Source organism: Papio anubis, chromosome 12 (genome assembly GCF_008728515.1).
Source record: "Papio anubis isolate 15944 chromosome 12, Panubis1.0, whole genome shotgun sequence".
Classification (NCBI taxonomy): domain Eukaryota; kingdom Metazoa; phylum Chordata; class Mammalia; order Primates; family Cercopithecidae; genus Papio; species Papio anubis.
In genome coordinates this window covers 13,477,959-13,498,000 of record NC_044987.1, presented here as the reverse complement: position 1 = coordinate 13,498,000, position 20,042 = coordinate 13,477,959, and the positions used below count along the sequence as shown (strand labels likewise).

The 20,042-nt window shown below is 38.0% G+C and overlaps 1 protein-coding gene across 4 annotated transcripts in view; it reads left to right on the top strand.

Moving 5' to 3' along the window:
* TBCEL (tubulin folding cofactor E like) overlaps positions 1–20,042 on the top strand; it is a 69,382-nt gene that overhangs the window by 28,996 nt on the left and 20,344 nt on the right. For all 4 annotated transcript variants that reach the window (XM_031652865.1, XM_031652862.1, XM_031652864.1 and 1 more), the window contains 4 exons: positions 582–763; positions 2,070–2,326; positions 5,658–5,784; positions 7,289–7,405. In XM_031652865.1, coding sequence (XP_031508725.1) covers positions 582–763; positions 2,070–2,326; positions 5,658–5,784; positions 7,289–7,405 — 683 coding nt within the window. The remainder of the gene's footprint in view (positions 1–581; positions 764–2,069; positions 2,327–5,657; positions 5,785–7,288; positions 7,406–20,042) is intronic.

The following is a 20,042-nucleotide window of genomic DNA, read 5'->3' as shown; positions in this document are numbered from 1 at the left end:
TAAAAAATACAAAAAAACTAGCCGGGCGAGGTGGCGGGCACCTGTAGTCCCAGCTACTCGGGAGGCTGAGGCAGGAGAATGGCATGAACCCGGGAGGCGGAGCTTGCAGTGAGCCAAGATCACGCCACTGCACTCCAGCCTGGGCAGCAGAGCGAGACTCTGTCTCAAAAAAAAAAAAAAAAAAGAATGAGAGGAAGGAGATATTCAAAGAGAATTATATGAAGTAATCTCAACTCTTTAAGAAATGTCATCAAAACTATCTTTTCTCCACTTATCAAAGAGAACATCACGTAGAACAGAATCAGAAGCCTTTCTAAAGGCAACATAAGAAATCTTCCTTTTTACCATTAAGTTCTGTTATGTACCAGTCAGTTCTGCCACTATTTCATTGAAAGATTAAATTATTTGCCAAGGTTTGTTGAAATCACTTATGTCCCTCTGTGAGTACCGTTACTAAATAGGACTCCTTGATATAAACAGCCCTTTGCCTGGAGACCCGCTCCCCTAGGCTTTCTTGAGCATGACTGCTATTTAACAGCTCTGGTTACTGCCTGATAATGCTTTTCTTTTTTTCTCCTTAGGTCAGTAAAATTGTGTCAAATGTTCCTCAGTTGGAGTTTCTAAACCTGAGTTCCAACCCTCTGAATTTGTCGGTTTTAGAAAGAACATGTGCTGGGTCCTTCTCTGGGGTTCGCAAACTTGTCCTCAACAACAGCAAAGCTTCTTGGGAGACAGTCCACACGATACTGCAGGAGTTACCAGAGTAAGCCCAGAGAGCATGAGGGCAAGGGAGCTATGTTGCCATCTGTGTTAGTACATAGGATTACTGCTGATCTCCCACCCAAGAAATACTAGAACTGCAGATTGAGTGGAGAAAGAGGTTAGAAAAACGAAGTTATTGGAACGAAAATGTGCGGGTAATCTAGTAGCATTTCCAGTGGAATACATGTTCAGTGTTGAGTAGCACCAAGACATGGGATATGTCATCTCTGGGCTAGAAAATACCCCTGAGAAGCACTTATCACTCTAAATCAACTCAGCCTTACTCCATTTTAATCTTCTGATATGCAAATTGAGCCTCAGCCCTTTTCTTTGGGAGGAAAAAGTCATAGTATCACTAAAATGTGTTAACATTCAGATGATTAAGTACCTAGCTGATCTGATGGGAAAAGTGACCTAGTATTATTTTCAATAAATTAAGAAATAAATTATATTTTAGTCAATTAAAAAATGCTTTATTATGTTTCGTTTGTCTCTATCTTTGTATTTACATGTAAGTGTGCAAAGGAAATTTAAAGAAGCTGTAGTTTCTTTGACTGTATAAATATGGAAATTCTCAAAGCCCTTCAGAATCTTGTTCCACCCAACTTACTCCATCTTAATTTCGCACTCTCACTCTAATGAGATTGGTTTCCTCACTGCACCCAACACCCAGCATGGCACAGAATGAACATTTAAGTGCTAGTTTCACTACTAATCATATGACCTTTGATGAGCTACTTAACTTCTTTGAGCTCAGGTTCCTTGTCTGTAAAATGGGCATAATTGCATTTACCTTGCAGAAGTAGGGATAAAATCTTAATACACCTGGCATAGGGTCTGACACAGGGTAGGGATTCAACAAATGATAGTTATTATTTCTACTTCTAAACATTTGTTCATGTTGTTTCTGGAATTTTCTTCTATGTCCTCTCAACTTGTGGCAGTCCTCCCCTCCTTCAAGGCCATGCATCCTTTCCTGGTTATTCTAACTATAATTTCAATTTCATTCTTATGTGAATGACTATTATACTTACAGTTAGTACTGCTTAATTTAGTACTTAATTAAGCACAAAAGTAATTTCGCACTACCTTACATCATTCTTTGCTATTTCAGTGTGTACTTTAGGTTTTGTCTTCCCAGCTATAGTTTGAACTTCAGGAAGACATCTTGGTATTTTCTCCACAATTCCTAGCAGAGTCTCACATATAGTAGGCACTTATTTATTTATTTATTGAATGAATGAAAATAGATATAAAGTAGAAACTAAACTGCTTTAAACATGAAATATTTCCTTTTGTCTCTGCAGTTTGGAGGAGCTCTTCCTGTGCCTTAATGACTATGAAACAGTGTCTTGTCCTTCTATTTGCTGTCATTCTCTTAAGCTACTACATATAACAGACAATAACCTCCAAGACTGGACTGAAATACGAAAGTTAGGAGTTATGTTTCCTTCACTGGATACCCTCGTCCTGGCCAACAATCATTTGAATGCTATTGAGGAGCCTGATGATTCATTGGCCAGGTTGTTTCCTAATCTTCGATCCATCAGCCTCCACAAGTCAGGTGAGGTTCAGGCTTGTTCTTATTCTACATTCAAATTAACCTGAACATATGCATGAAATACAATGAAAGTATATTTCTTTCAGTCACAGAGTCACAGTTTTATCTTTTTTAGAGTGAATTTTCTATATGACATGCAGATGCCTATGATTGGCTAAATTTAAGACATTGATTTTCATAAATGATCTGATAAATACTGAGTGGCATAGCATTACGTTGACAGTTTATATTTTATACATTAAAGGGGTCATGCTATGAAAAGAATGAAATGAAATTCATGCACTGGATATTAAAAGACACAGTAAAAATAGTACAAAGAATTACAAAATAGACCATTTTATCTGGACTTAGTTTAAGGAATCCCAACCTGCTATGTCTTTTCAAATGCTGACTTTTTTAGTATCTGTATGTAATTGATTGTCAGTTTATTGCCATTTGATCCTGTGTATCACAGGAATGAATATATTTAGCTTATTTCTTTTTTATTGATAAACTTTATTTTTTAGAACAGTTTAAAGTTTACATCAAAATTCAACAGAAAGTGCAGAGAGTTTTCATATACCCCTTGTTCCCACATATATACAACTTCCCCCACTGTCAGTGACCCACAGCAAAATGGGACATTTGTACCATTTCAATCAATGAACCTATGTTGACTCGTCGTTATCACTCGAGTCCATAATTTACCTAAGGGTTCACTATTGGTGTTGTAAATTCTGCAGATCTTCACAGATGTGTAGTGACACATGTCCACCTCTGTAATAACATTCAGAATAGTTTCCCTGCCCTAAAAATCCTCTGTGCTCCAGCTATTTACCCCCTCAATCCTGGCAACCACTCATCTTTTTACTATCTGCATAGTTTTGCCTTTTCCAGAATGTCATGTAGTTGAAATCATACAGTATGTAGCCTTCTCAGATTAGCTTCTTTCACTTAGGAATATGTCTTTAAGTCCTCCATTCCTTTTCATGGCTTGATAGCTTATTTGTTTTTAGTGCTGAATACTATTACATTTTCTGGATGTACTACAGTTTATTTTATCTACTCACCTACTTGCTGAAGGACATCTTTCTTGGTTGCTTCCAAGTTTGGGCAGTTATGAATAAAGCTGCTGTAAACATCTGTGTACAAGTTTTTGTATGGACATGAGTTTTCAATTCATTTAGGTAAATACTAAGGAGCATGACTGCTGGATCATATGGTAAGAGTATGATTAGTTTTATAAGAAACTGCCAAACCGTCTTCCAAAGTGGCTGTATCATTTTGCATTCCCACCAGCAGTTCAAGAGTTCCTCTTACTTTACATCCTAACCAGAGTTTGATGTTCTCAGTGTTTTGGATTTTGACCATTCTAATAGGTACATTGGGGTATCTTGTTTTAACCTGCAGTTCTCTAATGATGTATAATATTGAACGTCTTTTCATATGCTTGTTTGCTATCGGTATATCTTTTTTGGTGAGGTGTCTGTTCAGGTCTGTGGCCCATTTTGTAGCCAGGTTGTTTTTTATTCCTTATTGGTAAGTTTTAAGGGTTCTTCGTATATTTTGAATAACAGTTCTTTCTGAGATATGTCTTCTGCAAATACATTCTCCCAGTCTGTGACTTTTTTCCTCATTCTCTTGATATTGTCTTTTAGCTTATTTCTTTTCTTTTTTTTTTGTTTGAGAAGGAGTCTTGCTCTGTTGCCCAGGCTGGAGTGCAGTGGTGCGATCTCGGCTCACTGCAAGCTCCGCCTCCTGGGTTCACGCCATTCCCCTGCCTCAGCCTCCCGAGTAGCTGGGACTACAGGCGCCCACCACCACGCCTGGCTAATTTTTTGTATTTTTAGTAGAGACGGGGTTTCACCGTGTTAGCCAAGATGGTCTGGATCTCCTGACCTCGTGATCCGCCCACCTCGGCCTCCAAAAGTGCTGGGATTACAGGCGTGAACCACCGCGCCTGGCCGTCTTAGCTAATTTCTTAAAACACCTACGTAATTAGAAATAACTCTAACCTACAACTGAAAAAGCATAAACTTAGTTTAATTTACCATAGAGGTTTTAAAAGTGGGAAGTAAGTTTTAAAATCCAGTGTTTTGCACAAGGAAGCTGTTTATTTCATACCTTGACACCCTTGAGCTAACTATTCTTCCTCCTTGATGGAAATGCCATTCTAAGGGATGAGGGTAGTTGTGACTTGGGATAGTTATACACCAGAGACCTCCTAGATTGCTCCTCTGTCTTTACCCCTGCTGAAGGTTGATAAAAATAGGATGGGACTATGTTGTTCTCTGAAATAGACTTGATGCATTGTGAAATTGACCAGCTTCATTATTATAGAAAAATTTTTCCTATGTAGAAGACCTGCCTGACTTAGAAGTTAAGTATTGACTTGGAGAATTCATGTTTCTCATAGCTATAAGAAGAGTTTCATTTTAGGACTAAAAATCTTAATTTGTTACGTATTCTCCTTACTCAAAGGTTCAGGTTTTTGTTTTTGTTTGTTTTAAATTTTAGTTCTCTCTCTCCTGTCTCCAAATTCATAATACAGTCACCCCTCCATATTCATGGACTCTTCATGCATTCAAACAACTGCAGATCGAAAATACAGGGGGAAGAAGGGTAGTTGTGTCTGTACTGAACACGTACAGACTTTTTTCTTGTCATTATTCCCTAAACAATACAGTATCACAATTATTTACATTGTATTAGCTATTAAAAGTAACCTAGAGGTAAAGTAAACAGGAGGGTTTGTGTAAGTTATATGCAAATACTACTTTATATAGGGGACTTGAGCGTCTGTGGATTTTGGTATCTGTAGGAGGTCCTGGAACCAGTCCCCCATAGATATGAGGGACAGCTGTATTTATGAGGGACAGTTTGTGGTTCTGTCAACCTTGCCTCATTTTAGAATTTTTCAGGTAAAAATTTGAGTATGTTAGTATCAACTCTGATCAATAGTTTTATTCCATGAGTCTATATTTGAATGAAATGAGTTGGTCACATAGCTTTCTTTAAATTATGTAATCATGGCATACATCCTGCTTATTGATGAAACTACCAGTGACCCCTCTTTATAAGTCATTTTGGTAGAAAATGAGTAGATGAGAGGATGTTAGGCAATAACGCTCTTCTTTCTTAACCCCTGGATCACAGAGGTGGGAGAGGCTATGGGGAAGTTTTTGTGGTTTTAACTATGTTCTACTCTTGCCTTGGATAAAGAAAACTTTCAGACCATTTAGTTTATGATCATTTTTAACATTTCAGAAGTTATTAATTGAGCTAATATTTTTGCTATGCTTCTTTTCTTCTTTGTGTGCATCTCTGGATTTACTTAATATATTTCTCAAATTAGGTTTGCAGTCCTGGGAAGACATTGATAAGCTAAATTCATTTCCCAAACTGGAAGAAGTGAGATTGTTAGGAATTCCTCTTCTGCAGCCTTATACCACTGAGGAGCGAAGGAAATTGGTAATAGCCAGGTCTGTTGTCCTGATTGTTTTGCTTTATTTTTGTGAGGCCTTATTGTTTCATTAAAGGAATAATGCACTATTTAGTGGGAGTGCACTATGAATTTATTCATCCTTTGAGCAGACTGTGCTTGAAGGAGCTGGCTCTGTAGCTCCAAATCCTGCTGAAAAGGAATGCGAGCAGTATGATGAGGAAAACATGAAATGTAGTTGGGCTGCTGACACCACTGAAAAATTTCTCTACAAATCTGTTTTTATGCTTTTTAATACTTAGAATATTTGAAGTCCTGTTTGGGGTCACAAAGTAAAAGTACGTACAGCAGGGAATCATTTCTATTATGGTTGTCCTTATATTCTCTGTGAACGTATTGATTATTCAGATCGCAAATTCCTGAAACTTGGACTGTTTCATTCGTGGAAAACTTAAGAGAGCAGCATCTGCATTTTCTTCTTGAATGTAGATTGACTTAAATATGACCACCATTATTATCTTCTCTCTAACTCCCCTTACCTTTTGTGTCTCAGCCGCTGCCTCCACATAATTGGGAATTTCCCATGAGTATTTATTTTTGTATGAACCTTTAGCAGAAATAAGATTTGGGCTAAAATGCAAGGGCCATAGAGCTTTGCTTTTTTTCTCTTTGTATACTATACATAGTAGTTTTGAAAGGGGAACTGTAGGCTTTAAGGTTCTCTAAAGAAGAGTGGTTCTTTAAACAGGTTGTTGATCTTTGTGACAAGCTAATGCGTAGCAGATCCTTACTGCTTTGTAGTTGTTAACGTACACATTAATATCTTTCTGAAGAAATAAATGTGAGCATACTTTTCTTTGAAGAAGAATACGTCTTGCAGTAGGTCTTGTGCTTTATTTTCTTTACACAATTCTTTTGCAAATATAATAAGTTAATTCTTGAATTATATAACCCAGTTTTACTGACTACTCTCTAGACTGGGCTGTTGAATATGACAGCCATTAGCTATGTGTAGCTATGAGTACTTGAAATATGTCTTGTCTGAATTGAAATGTGCTATAAGGGTAAAATAAATACTGGATTTCAAATATTTTATATGGCTAAAAATGTAAATTAGCTCATTTAAAAATATTGATTACATGTTGAAATGTTTATATATTCTGGATACATTGGGTTAAATGAAATATTAAAATTAATTTCATGTGTTTAATTTTTATTTTTTAAAAATGTGGCCATTAAAGAATTTAAAATTACATATGTGGCTTCATTATATTAATCTAAGTTGGACAGTGCTGCCTAGAATCTTGTTTTGAAAGGGGAGGTATGATTATGAAAGTTCAGTGTCACGTGAAAGTCAAATTCAATTTTTTTTGTCTTTTCAGTTTAGACCACTTTAGTTCATGTCAGTAGTTGTATACAAATGGAACTACATCAAATGTGTCCTTTCAAGAAAATGAGACTGGCTCACAAGCCAATTAGTTTCTTTCTAAAGCTAAATATATAAGTATCTTAAAATACGTCTTTATTTTGGTTTTAACTTATAGATTGCCATCAGTATCCAAACTTAATGGCAGCGTTGTTACTGATGGTGAACGAGAAGATTCTGAGAGATTTTTTATTCGTTACTATGTGGATGTTCCACAGGAAGAAGTGCCATTCAGGTAAAAAATTCCTCATTGGCCAAACACTTTAGAGCGTGGTGATGACAGTTAAGAACTCTTGAGTTAGAGCAAAATGTAATCATTTGTTATTGGACCCTTCTTAGAGAACTTTGTTAAAAAAATTTTAAAGAAAAGGAAGAAACACAAGAGCAAACCTATTTTATCTCGTTTTCTACAGCATATTTCTTTTAGCTTTGCACCTGTATTAAGAATGATGGGGTATTTGACAATCCCTGTAGCTCCTGCTGCATACTCCATATCATTGATTCCTTTTTGATCTTCTTTTTTGGGGTACATTTTTACCTACCCCTCAAATTAGTCTGTTCATTCATGTTGGATCTGCTTTTAGGATATACTAAGTTCTCCGGTTAGGAAGATTTGGCAAATGTGCAGTAAGTTCACAGAATATGAATATGAGAAAAGGACTAGAAAAGAGACTCTTGAGGAAATATTAAAGGAATTAGGATGGTGAATTTAAAGAGAAATGCTGAGGGCTAAATTAGTAATTAACTTTAAATATATGAAGAGTTAATAAATGTTGTCTAATGAGGAACTAACTTTAATTCTGTAAATGTAAAAGGAAATGTAGCAGGTACGATATAGGCAAACATACAAGAAAAAAATTACCCCCAAAACAGGTTTCTGGGTATTGGTAACTAGAATTGGTTACTGGAAAAGTTATACGCTTTTCTTCCTTAATGACTTTAAGGGTAATATGAATACCCATTTGACTGGAGGAGTTTTAGACAAACAGCCTGAATGTCAGTCACATTAGTTGTTCTTTTGGTTACAAAATGCCTGTGACTTTAATTCATTCTGTGATTCTAATTCATTCTTATTGAATGTGTCTATTTTTCCCCCAAAGTTGTCTCTTGTTTGTAGATTTTAAGGGGGTTAACATTCTATAAGTCTCAATCAGTGCCATATAACAAGATTTTGTGGTATTATTAGTAGTGTTTTAAAGCTAAGCATTTAAGAATATTAGATGAATTAAGTAAGATTTTTAAGGTAACTTTTAAAAACTATCTGAGAACAACTAAGTAGGGGAAAATAGATACTACTTTATCATTTAACACAACCTAGGTATATTAGGTTAAACCAGATGAAATTTTTTTTAGATAAAAAATGCTTTAATATCTGGTTTCATTTGGTCTAATCTAACGTATTAATGGATTTGTTAGATTAATAAATAAAATAGCTTTGAGCATAAGTCTGTCATCACGGTTTATTTAACTTCTAGTCTACTACAAAAGGTTTTTTGTATATAGACAGACACACACGTATACATATATATACATGTACATACATACATGCATACGTACCTACAGTCATCCATTGCTTAATGACAGGGACATGTTCTGAGAAATTTATCGTTAGGTGATTTTATGTTGCGAACATCATAGAGTATACCTACACAAACCTAGGTGGTATAGCCTACTACACACCTAGGCTATATGGTACAGCCTATTACTCTTAGGCTATAAACCTGTACTGCATGTGACTGTAATGAATATTGTAACACAATGGTAAGTATTTGTGTATCTAAATACATCTAAACATACAACAGGTATAGTGATGATATGGTATAAAAGATAAAAACTGCTATGCTTGTCCAGGGCACTTACCATGAAAATCTTGCAGGACTGGAGTTTGCTGTGGAAGAATCAGTGAGTGAGTGGTGAGTGAATGTGGAGGCCTAGGACACTACTGTACACTACTATAGACTTTATCAACACTGTACGCTTAGGCTATACTACATTTATACAATTTTTTTCTTTCTTTAATAGTAAATCAACCTTAGCTTAGTTTAACCTTTTTACTTTATAAGGTTTCTAATTTTTTAAAACGTTTTGACTCACATAATAACACCTAGCTCAAAATATAAACACATCGTACAACTGTACAAAAGCATTTTGTTTGTTTATATTTTTATTATATAAGCGTTTTTATTTTTTAAATTTTATTTTATTTTTCTACTTTTTAAACTTTTTTTTAATTGAAAATGAAGCCACAAACACACACAAAACACTATCCTGATCCTGATGTCAGGATCAATATCAGTATCTTCCACCTTCACATCTGTTCTCACTAGAAGGTTGTCAGGGGCAGGACATATATGGAGTCTTTGTCTCCTATGATAGCAGTGCCTTCCTCTGGAATACCTCCTGAAAGACCTGCCCGAGGCTGTTTTACAGTTAATTTCTTTTTCTTATAAGTAGGAGTACACTATGAAATAACGATAAATAGTATAATAAGTCCATAAGCCAGTAACATAGTCATTGATTGTTAAGTATTATGTACTGTAAATAATTTTATGTGCTATACATTTATACAGTAGTGTAGTAAGTTTGTTTATACCAGCATCACTCAAATGCTTGAGTGATATGTCATGTTACGATGCTAAGATGTCACTAGGTGACAGGAATTTTTCAGCTGCATTATAATCTTATGGGACCACTGTTGTATATGTGGTCCACTGTTGACCAAAATGTCTTCATGTGGCACCTAACTGTACAGTGAATTGTTTTCTGTCCCTGATGGTATAATTATTCTAAGTGCATTTATACTTCTGTACTAGTTGGTATTCTTGAATGGGAGTCATAGAAACCGGTTTTGATTAACTTTAGTCAGGAGAGGAATATATTGAAAGACTATTGGGAAAAGAAAAGAATTGTTAGGTAGGATGGAGAACCAGCTTTAGACAGGAACCAAGGGAGTCAAGGATAGATACAGGATGAACTCTTGTTGTGCTTCATATATTGCTGCTGGCAGTGTCATCTCTAGACACCGCATGCTGGACTTTACCACTGGACACTAGCAGCTACATCATTGGACTTTTTATTCCCTCATGAGTGCTGAAAATAATCTCTCACTGTCCTTTTTTTTCTCCATTTAAAAAATATTTACTAAGTACTTACCATGTGACTAGCAGTGTTGTAGGTGCGGTTAGTAGAAGTGAACAAAGTTCCTACCTTCATGGAGCTCATATTCTAATGGGTTTTCTCACACACCTTTACTTCATTCCCCAAGAATCAAAAATCTGCATGGGACCAACTGGCTATGTTTAGGACACGTACTCACACCCCATCTCAAGATATAGGGAGGTGGATTATCTGCTCCATTTTAGCTTCTGCAGGTGGGGTAAAATCTTGTTTCCTCTGATCTTGGGACTTTCCCTCAAATAGGAACAATTCAGAAAAACAAATAGTGTGTATTACTGTCTTCTACTAGGACTCTTCAATATCTACACATACATTTTCCCCATTTAAAAAAATTACTACATTTTTAAAAATTATTCTTATCTTCCCTAATGCATTCCTTGCACAAATGAAAATACATTTCTCTCTCCTTAAATGACATAACCTAAGTCTTATGAATTGCTGCATCTAGTTCCCAGTCTTGGATCTTTGGGTGGTATTCATTTATCCTTTATTTCCATATCTTTAAATCTGTTGATTCAGTTGTAAACTTAACTACCCTGGTATATACTGTTTACAGAATAATGGGAAAAATAGAGAAGAAAGAAAAGGAAAGTTAGTTAAAGTTCACAAACAATTACATGAAACAGGAAAGAACAAAATATACATGTGGACTGATGCTCTCATTTTTCTACACTGGGGCTATAATTGGTATTTACGACTTCCCTCTTCCATTATTTGCCTTTGTTTCTTTGCTTGCAACTAACTTTGCCTGCAGATGACTTTGTTGGACAGTGTTCTGTACCTCTTTGTTGGGGGAGAGGGGTGGATCTCAATCTTTTCTGGTAAAATCTACACTCTTGGTAGTTTTACTTGTGTTGGGTTTTAGTAGTCTTAGATTACTTTTTACCACTAGGCCTGGTAATACCAGCAGATACCACCAGGGTTCCATCCACACTCGTATATTACCCCTCTTGCATTTCTCCTTGACAGTCAAGATTACTTATTTTAGCTGACAAGCTGATTTTTAAGTGGGGATTGTGGGTAGGGGATGACTTTTCCTAGTAATTTGTAGAACTTAAGTTCAGTACTTGGAAGTCTCAGCTTCCAGTTGGAATAATTGTTGTAGCACTAGTGCAGACGTGCCTCTTGGGTTCTAAAGCTTCTAAACCTAGAAATATGAAATAAGAGTTTTGCAAGTTAGTCACTGGATGTAATCATGAGCTGTATTGTGTTTTTCACATTTACCCTTGAGTTTGCAGACCTGTCTGCTCTGACAAAGAACAACTGGTATCACTTTTGTTCTTCAAGATGCATACTTACTGAAGAGTTAAATGTGAATATGATAAGGAATCATCATCCAGTTTTTAGTGGTGCAATGTCTTTCTGTTTCCTTTTAGGGAAGTGGTGTTGCTTTTGCTTCAGTGCTTTTGTTGAAACGGATTCATAGACCACCTGTTCATTCTAATCCTAAAGACTCCATGACCAATTAGCTATTGCAAAAGATTCATGCATTCGGACTATTTTACTTGCTGTTCTGGCCTTGCTATTTATGTGATTATACCTACTTTCCCATGCACTAGTGGTTCAATGCCACTGCTTGGTTTCTCCCATCCTTCATTAAATTGAAATGGGCAACCTGATTTCAGTGTCTCTTGTCTGCATCCCTGACCTATAAAGTGTTTTCAGATGTATGGGTGCTCTACTTCCTACTATATTTTCAAGGTCTTAGAGTAGGAAATATCTTCTGGGTCCTTTTAGGATTTGTAATGGAGAAGAGGTAGGACATGAGTGACACAATAATAATAATAATCTCCATTATCATACTTATTTTCTTTCTTTTTTCTTTTTCTTTCTTTTTTTTTGTGGCGAAGTCTTGCTCTGTCACCCAGGCTGGAGGGCAGTGGTGCGTTCTTGGCTCACTGCAAGCTCTGCCTCCCGGGTTCACTCCATTCTCCTGCCTCAACCTCCTGAGTAGCTGGTACTACAGGCGCCTGTCACAACGCCCGGCTAATTTTTTTGTATTTTTAGTAGAGACAGGGTTTCACCATGTTAGCCAGGATGGTCTCGATCTCCTGACCTCGTGATCCGCCCGCCTCAGCCTCCCAAAGTGCTGGGATTACACGCGTGAGCCAACGTGCCTGGCACATACTTATTTTCTATGTGTTTTTCCATATAAATAACTAAAGCCTTGCTTGCAATTCTTTTGGTGTTTTGTAATTAACCCTACTGAGCATGCTGTTATCTGAGCTAGTAGAGCAGAGCGAATGAGGAATAAGTTTATTCTTGGAAGAAAATTCTCTCAGGCAGGGGGATTTTACTGCCTTTGTAAGCAAGAAAAGATCAGTTTCATTTGACAGGGGAGGAGGGGCTACCCAGTTAGCAAGGGGGGCCTAAGTGAGAATTAGAGATTTAGGATACTCTTACTCATGTCAGAATCCTCCTGTATACCTCCATTCTAATTCTCCTTCTTTTCGTTTTCTAATCAATTCTCCATTGTATATGTAATAGTATCAACATGTATGCAAATTTAAGTGACTTGTAATTCAGCAACCTAGAGCATCAAACCCTGTGCATTTATTTTTCTGGTTACATCAGCTCTATTTTTGTAAGAGAAAAAAGATCATTTTCTTAACAGTACCTGCATTTCAGTCTGTGCCTAAAGCCTAGTTTATGGAGATTTGACCTTAACATTTTCTTTATTTAAGCTATTTTGTATCCTCAGAACAGAAGATGTTCTACCTCAGAGTTTTGAATTCTTCATGCCCCGCATATTGTTGTATTCTCAACAGCACTCTCTAAATCACCAGCACAGTACAGCACTCTCTAAAACAGTCCATGTGACCACAGGTGATAATTATTTCATTACTCCATGTCAAGGACTTACAGAATCCCTTTAACACTAATAGGATATTTACTGGCCTCTTCTAGACCAGAAACCAATCCTAAATTGTGCTTACTTACCTGAGGAACTATTGCCTGTAATCCACTCCTTGGTACCAATTTCTTAGTACAAACAACAGAAATCAATTCTGGCCAACCAAAGTAGAAGAGGAATTTAGTAAAAGAATAATGAATATTGTGTGGCCTACAGAATAGAAAAGATCAGAAAATTTCAAGTTTGAGCAGGATTGATGGGAAGCAAGGTACAGCCAAGGTTTCTGTTATCTCACTATACAAACAACATGCTTCTGACACTGGTCATTTTACATCATTAGTCATTTTACTAGTTCGCTTCCCTGAGCTTTTCTTCATTGCCCTCAGACACTTAAAGCCATGCTTTTGACTTCTTTGCTTTTCTGTATCTCTTGTGAATAATCTCTGTTAGACCTTGTGTCCTTGCGTTACTCCTGAAGCTTTAAAATCCCAGTTACGGTTAGACAGTCTTATATCAGCTTCCCATGTTCTAGCTTCCAAGGAATGGAGAAAGAGAATATCTACTCCTCTTCAGTTTGTATAGTAGGAAGTGGTTCCAGCGTCTCACCTGTCTTTGGTTTTCTAACAGTCAGAAGGGCATTCAGATGCTGGATAGCCAAAGTTGGCATATATCTACTATAGTACCAGTTCCTTAGTAGTTGTTCATACAAGTCCCCTGTGGAATTACCCATTCACACAGCAAATGTCTTTTGAGCCCTTGCAGTATACCGGGAACTATTAGGCTTTTAAAAAGGAACTATAATAGTATTCATGCTGATGGCCAGAGTGAGTGGCAAATAACAGCAGAGGAGTTGCATTAAAATGCATTTGTTATGAAGTATGTATTTGTTATGGAATAGCTATATATATACAGAGTATTAGTATTATACTTATCTCTTTCTCTTCCAAATTATATCCATAATCTCTCTGTAAAATGTCAGTGAATAGCACATAGTACTGTGTATAGTTAGTAAAAGGTGGAATTTGACCCTCTACATCATTCAGTGTCTCTTATAAAATTGAGCTTTACTTTCCAGGTAGGATGGAGGTATCCATTTATTTGGAGAAAACATTCCTTTTCATTTAATGAAATTTTTAAAGAAATCAGTGTTCAACTCAATTTTCCTGTAGATTCTTTTTTTTTTTTTTTTTTTTTTTTTTTGGGAGGCTGAGTCGCTCTATCCCACTAGGCTGGAGTGCAGTGGCACCATCTCGGCTCCTGCAAGCTCCATGCCTCCTGGAGTTCCACCACGCCATTCTCCTGCCTCCAGCCTCCCTGAGTGGCTGGGACTACGAGCCATGCACACCTTGGCCCCGAATTTTTTTATATTTTTAAAGTAGGGGCTTGAGGTTTCACGGTGGCAGCCAGGATAGATCTGGTCATGCAGCCTGTTGATCCGCCGCCTTCCAGCCTCCCAAAGTGCTGGGTTGCAGGCGAGCCACCGCCTTGGCCCAGTTTTCCTGCCAGATTCTACTTCCTGTAGCCTAGTTCCTAGCCCTAGGCTTTTCTTCTTCCTTTCATTTTCCTCTTGTGTCAGTTAAACATGAAATGGCTCTAATTAACTTTGACATAAAGTAAGAAAAGTTACTCAAAATGTCTTTGAGGTTATGAATAAAGAGCCGACATGATCAGCTGAATGTCCTTTATGGTAGCAAAGTTATTTTGTGAGTCAGTTGGATTATTCACACACATCTGTTTCTATGTGATTAGTCATTTTGGCAATAGAAGACTTTAAAGATGATCCAGAGATTCACATATCTGTTTCCCTATTCCAGGATGAAATGCAAAATCCGAATCATTTGAATTTTTATGATGAAAAGAGTAAAATGTTTAGGAGACTGAAGGGAGACATACTTATTAAGAGCTTTATAATTTCTTATAGATGCCCAATTATCCTTTTTATTGCCTTCTACTGATAGGTAGAGCTGGAAGTTTAGCCTCTCTAGCTGCTTATGGCAATAATGGACTAACAAAAAACTGAACAATCAGTCATATGTCTCATGTTTATTTACTTTGTGAAACAACAGAAGAGGAAAAGTCTCTGTTTTCTGATTCTTGGCCTTTGACCATCATACTGTTTGCTTTTCCACTCAATAGACTTTTTTCTTTTAAAGCCTTCATCTGGGCCTTGTTTCTTAGTGGCTTATGTAGCAGTGGTGTGGTATGCTGTTTCCGAATAAGTTCAGTGTGTGCTGCAGGTAGCTGGAAAGATGTCCTTACTGGACTGGTCATATTTCAGTTATTAGACTCTCATGCCTTACCAGGAGAACTTCTAGGAAATAACTCTAGATTCTAGCTGGGTTTCAAAGGCAGTTTAATTTATTTACTGAATACCTACTAAGGACCAAGAGGCACTGGGTTCCAAGCTAGAGATAAAGAGACAAAAACAGTAGTGTCTACTCTCAAGAAGCTAAGCTAGACATATATTTCCTTTGCTGGGCCCTCTTCATGTTCCCAACCTCTAAAACTTGAGTTACCCCAGGACTTAGTCCTTGGACCTCTTCTCTTCTGTACTCATCCCCTACACTTAGCCAGTCCTGAGGCTTTAAATGCTTTCTGTATTCTAATAACTGCCAGATTTATACATCTAGCTGTGATCTGCCCCTAACTTCCAGACTGCGATTTCCAGCTGCCTACTTGGTATCTCTGTCTGGATGTTTAAACCTAATATATCCAAAACTGAAATTTTGATACCCTGTCTTTTCCCCTACCCTGCCTCCCTCACCTCTAGTCCCCTGTGCCATATCTACTGCTCTGCCAGTTTTTCTCCTTTTTTCATTTATTCCAATTGCTTAGGGAAGAAACATTGGAGTCATTTGTGATTTTTTTCCTCCCATACCCCACATCTAGTCTGTTTTTTTTTTTCTTTTAAAAACTATATATAGAATCTGACTACTGCTTCCTATAACTTTAGTTCAAATCCTTCATCATATCTTACTTGTGTTATTGGAGTAGCCTACTGACCAGTCTCCCTGAGTCCACCCTTGCTCCCTTAAGGCCTGTGCATCTCATAGCAGCCTGTTCGTAAGAACTCAAGTTGATTTTTAAAGAAACAGCAGAGGCCGGGCGCAGTAGCTCATGCCTGTAATCCCAGCACTTAGGGAGGCCAAGGCGGGCGGATCATCTGAGGTCGGGAGTTCGAGACCAGCCTGACCACCATGGAGAGACCCCGTCTCTACTAAAAATACAAAAATAATTACCTGGGCATCGTGGTGCATATCTGTATTCCCAGCTACTTGGGAGGCTGAGGCAGGAGAATCGCTTGAACCCGGGAGGCAGAGGTTGTGGTGAGCTGAGATCATACCACTGCACTCCAACCTGGGTGACAGAGCAAGACTCCATCTCAAATTAAAAAAACAGACAAAAACCAGAAACTATCCTTACTCTTCCTCATACACATCAAGCACACTCCCTCCTCAGGCCTTTGCACTTTGTTCCCTGTTTGGAATGCACCAGGCTACCTGCTTCATTCTCTCCCTCACTGATACCTTATCTGAGATTCCTTTTCTCCTCACCCAGTCTAAAATAGCACACCTCTGTCTCCTGTAATTCTCTTAGCCTCCTTTTGTTCATATTTTTCTTGTCACTTACCAACACCTGACTTACATTTCTTGTATATTGTCAATCTCCCCTCATGGTACTGTAAGCTCTGTAGGAGTAGGGACTTTCTCTGTTTTGTACCTTGCCATCTCCCCAGTGCCTAGAGCGGTGCCTGGCAGTATAGCAAATGTTCAGTAAGATGATTGAGTATTTGCTTTATACTCTGAGAACACGAAGGAGGACTTAGGTCTGCTGGAAGAGGGTACTTTCCTGGAAATGATTGAGTTAATCTGGCGACAGTGAGGGAAGAATATTCTAGACAGATGTGAGTACATAGGAAGTAAAGGCACAGAGGTATGAAATGTCTTTATGTGCAGTGAACTACAACAGTTTGATATGACTAGTGAAAAGTAGTAAGTGGGAGCTGGGCACGGCGGCTCATGCCTGTAATCCCAGCACTTTGGGAGGCCAAGGTGAATGGATCACTTGAGGTCAGGAGTTCAAGACCAGCCTGGCCAATATGGTGAAACCCCATTTCTACTAAAAATACAAAACATTAGTCAGGCATGGTGGTGTGTGCCTGTAGTCTCAGCTACTGGGGAGACTGAGGCAGGATGATCACTTGAACCTGGGAGGCAGAGGTTGTAGTGAGCCAAGATTGTGCCACTGCACTCCAGCCTGAACGACAGAACTAGAGTCTGTCTGAAAAGAAAAAAGTAGTCAATAACTGGGAAGTAATGATACATATTATGCTGGGGAGGAAAGCAGGAAACAGGGCAGGCCACGAAAGACTTTGGTATGCTATGCTCGGACAGTAGGGCTTATTCTTATAGACAGTGGGAAACCATTGAAAGGTTTCAAGTTGGGAAGTTAAGTGGAGAGATTTTGGTTTGTATATAGAAGAAGAAGATGAACAAATTTACAAGAAAAAATCAACCCCATCAAAAAGTGGGCAAAGGATATGAACAGACACTTCTCAAAAGAAGACATTTATGCAGCCAACAGACACATGAAAAAATGCTCATCATCACTGGCCATCAGAGAAATGCAAATCAAAACTACAATGAGATACCATCTCACACCAGTTAGAATGGCGATCATTAAAAAGTCAGGAAACAACAGGTGCTGGAGAGGATGTGGAGAAATAGGAACACTTTTACACTGTTGGTGGGACTGTAAACTAGTTCAACCATTGTAGAAGACAATGTGACGATTCCTCAAGGATCTAGAACTAGAAATACCATTTGACCCAGCGATCCCATTACTGGGTATATACCCAAAGGATTATAAATCATGCTGTTATAAAGACACATGCACATGTATGTTTATTGCAGCACTATTCACAATAGTAAAGACTTGGAAACAACCCAAATGTCCATCAGTGATAGACTGGATTAAGAAAATGTGGCACATATATACCATGGAATACTATGCAGCCATAAAAAAAGTGAGTTCATGTTCTTTGTAGGGACATGGATGAAGCTGGAAACCATCATTCTGAGCAAACTTTTGCAAGGACAGAAAACAAAACACCGCATGTTCTCATTCATAGGTGGGAATTGAACAATGAGAACACTTGGACACAGGAAGGGAACATCACACACCAGGGCCTGTCGTGGGATTGGGGGAGTGGGGAGGGATAGCATTAGGAGAAATACCTAATGTAAATGACGAGTTAATGGGTGCAAGACACCAACATGGCACATGTTTGCATGTTGTGCACATGTACCCTAGAACTTAAAGTATAATAATTTAAAAAAAAAAAAAAAGCAGCAGCTGAGAAAGACCCAGAAACTTAATAATCAAGACTGTAGTAAAGGAGGATATATGTGGTGGAGGTTGCTTATGTCTTTTTAGAGAGATTATGTGTATTAAGACTGAATTTCACTCTAGAATTTGAACTGGTCCTCAGAAAACACATTGTGAAGTTGTACTTGTTGTCTGGTGTTTATAGCCCTGATTTCTCTGAGGGTATAGAAATACCATTTAGAGAGAAAGAAAACTCCATGTTTGTGGGTCAGGCACATAGTAAAGTGTACATGTTTATTGTTTTTGCCTTGCCCTTGATCAGATGTCTGCCCACATTGCTTATATTTTTCAGTGTTCCCTTCATTTTGTGTTTACTTTCTCTCTCCATTTCCTCTGAGAGATTGAATCTGAGAAATTGAATCTAAATTGCTTCTTTAGTGCTTACCTAATACACAGTCATCCTCTTTAATTTTAAAGAGAAAAAAAGAAAAAAATGTAACTTTTAGAAATCAACTTATCATGTATCTTTGGGAACTCAGTGATTTCTTTTTGTTTTTGAGGACAGTGGTAGGAAGTAAATGCATTGATTTAGGGTGCCTTTTCAGACTTTAAAATTTTGCTTATCATAAGGAGGAGTCATAAGAAAATAGCTCCAGTGAACAATTATTTGATGGAAAGAGGAAGTACCATTGTCGGGGACAGTGGCAACTCCAGAAACAGGTTTTCTTAGAGGCTTTTCTTTGCCTTTTCTTTTCTTTGGTACCTTATTTTCTGTTTGTCCCGAGTAATCCCTGATCTATGTCCTGGGAAATCCTTTATGATGACAAGGATTACATTAGGAATTCCTCAAATGCTGACTTGATTGTCATTGGTGGTATGCTTTTTAAAATATGGAGAGTATGTTTTTCCCTGCTTCAGACTAATGGCTTTTCTAAATAGAGCTGATTGTATCTCCATGTTATTGTGAGAGCAGGCAGCAGCCTGTATTTGGACACCACCTCAATGAAGGCTTATTTTGTCTTGGATGCTGGAGAAATCTTAGTGTGCTGTGTCCGTTACCTCATACTCCTTCCAAACAGAGGACCTGCTGTTGTGAAGGAACATTTCTATACTGGACATGAGTCTCCTGGGGTTCTCCATATTGCCATGCTCCATCATCCTCTGACAAGGGCCGTGACACAGCACTCCTCACATTCAGCCGAGAGTCTGAGGAGAAACAAAAGGGGCATTTTCTTTGGTGCACCATGGAGAGCCTCTGAAATGTTAGCTTTCCCTGTTGCTTACAGCCTTTGTCATTCCAGTTACCTTGGACTTTATTTTGACTTCTTGCCACTTTCCCAGCCCAGCAGAAGACAGACTACCTTCCTAATCTTGATTGGAGTTATATACAAGTATTTGGATATACTTGCAAAGGAAAGAGAGAGTGAGAGCCAGCCCTCCCAAATCATGGGCTTGGAGAAAATTGTCTTCGCTGTATGAACTTTCGTTTTGGCCAGGGCAGGGGGCCAGTTTT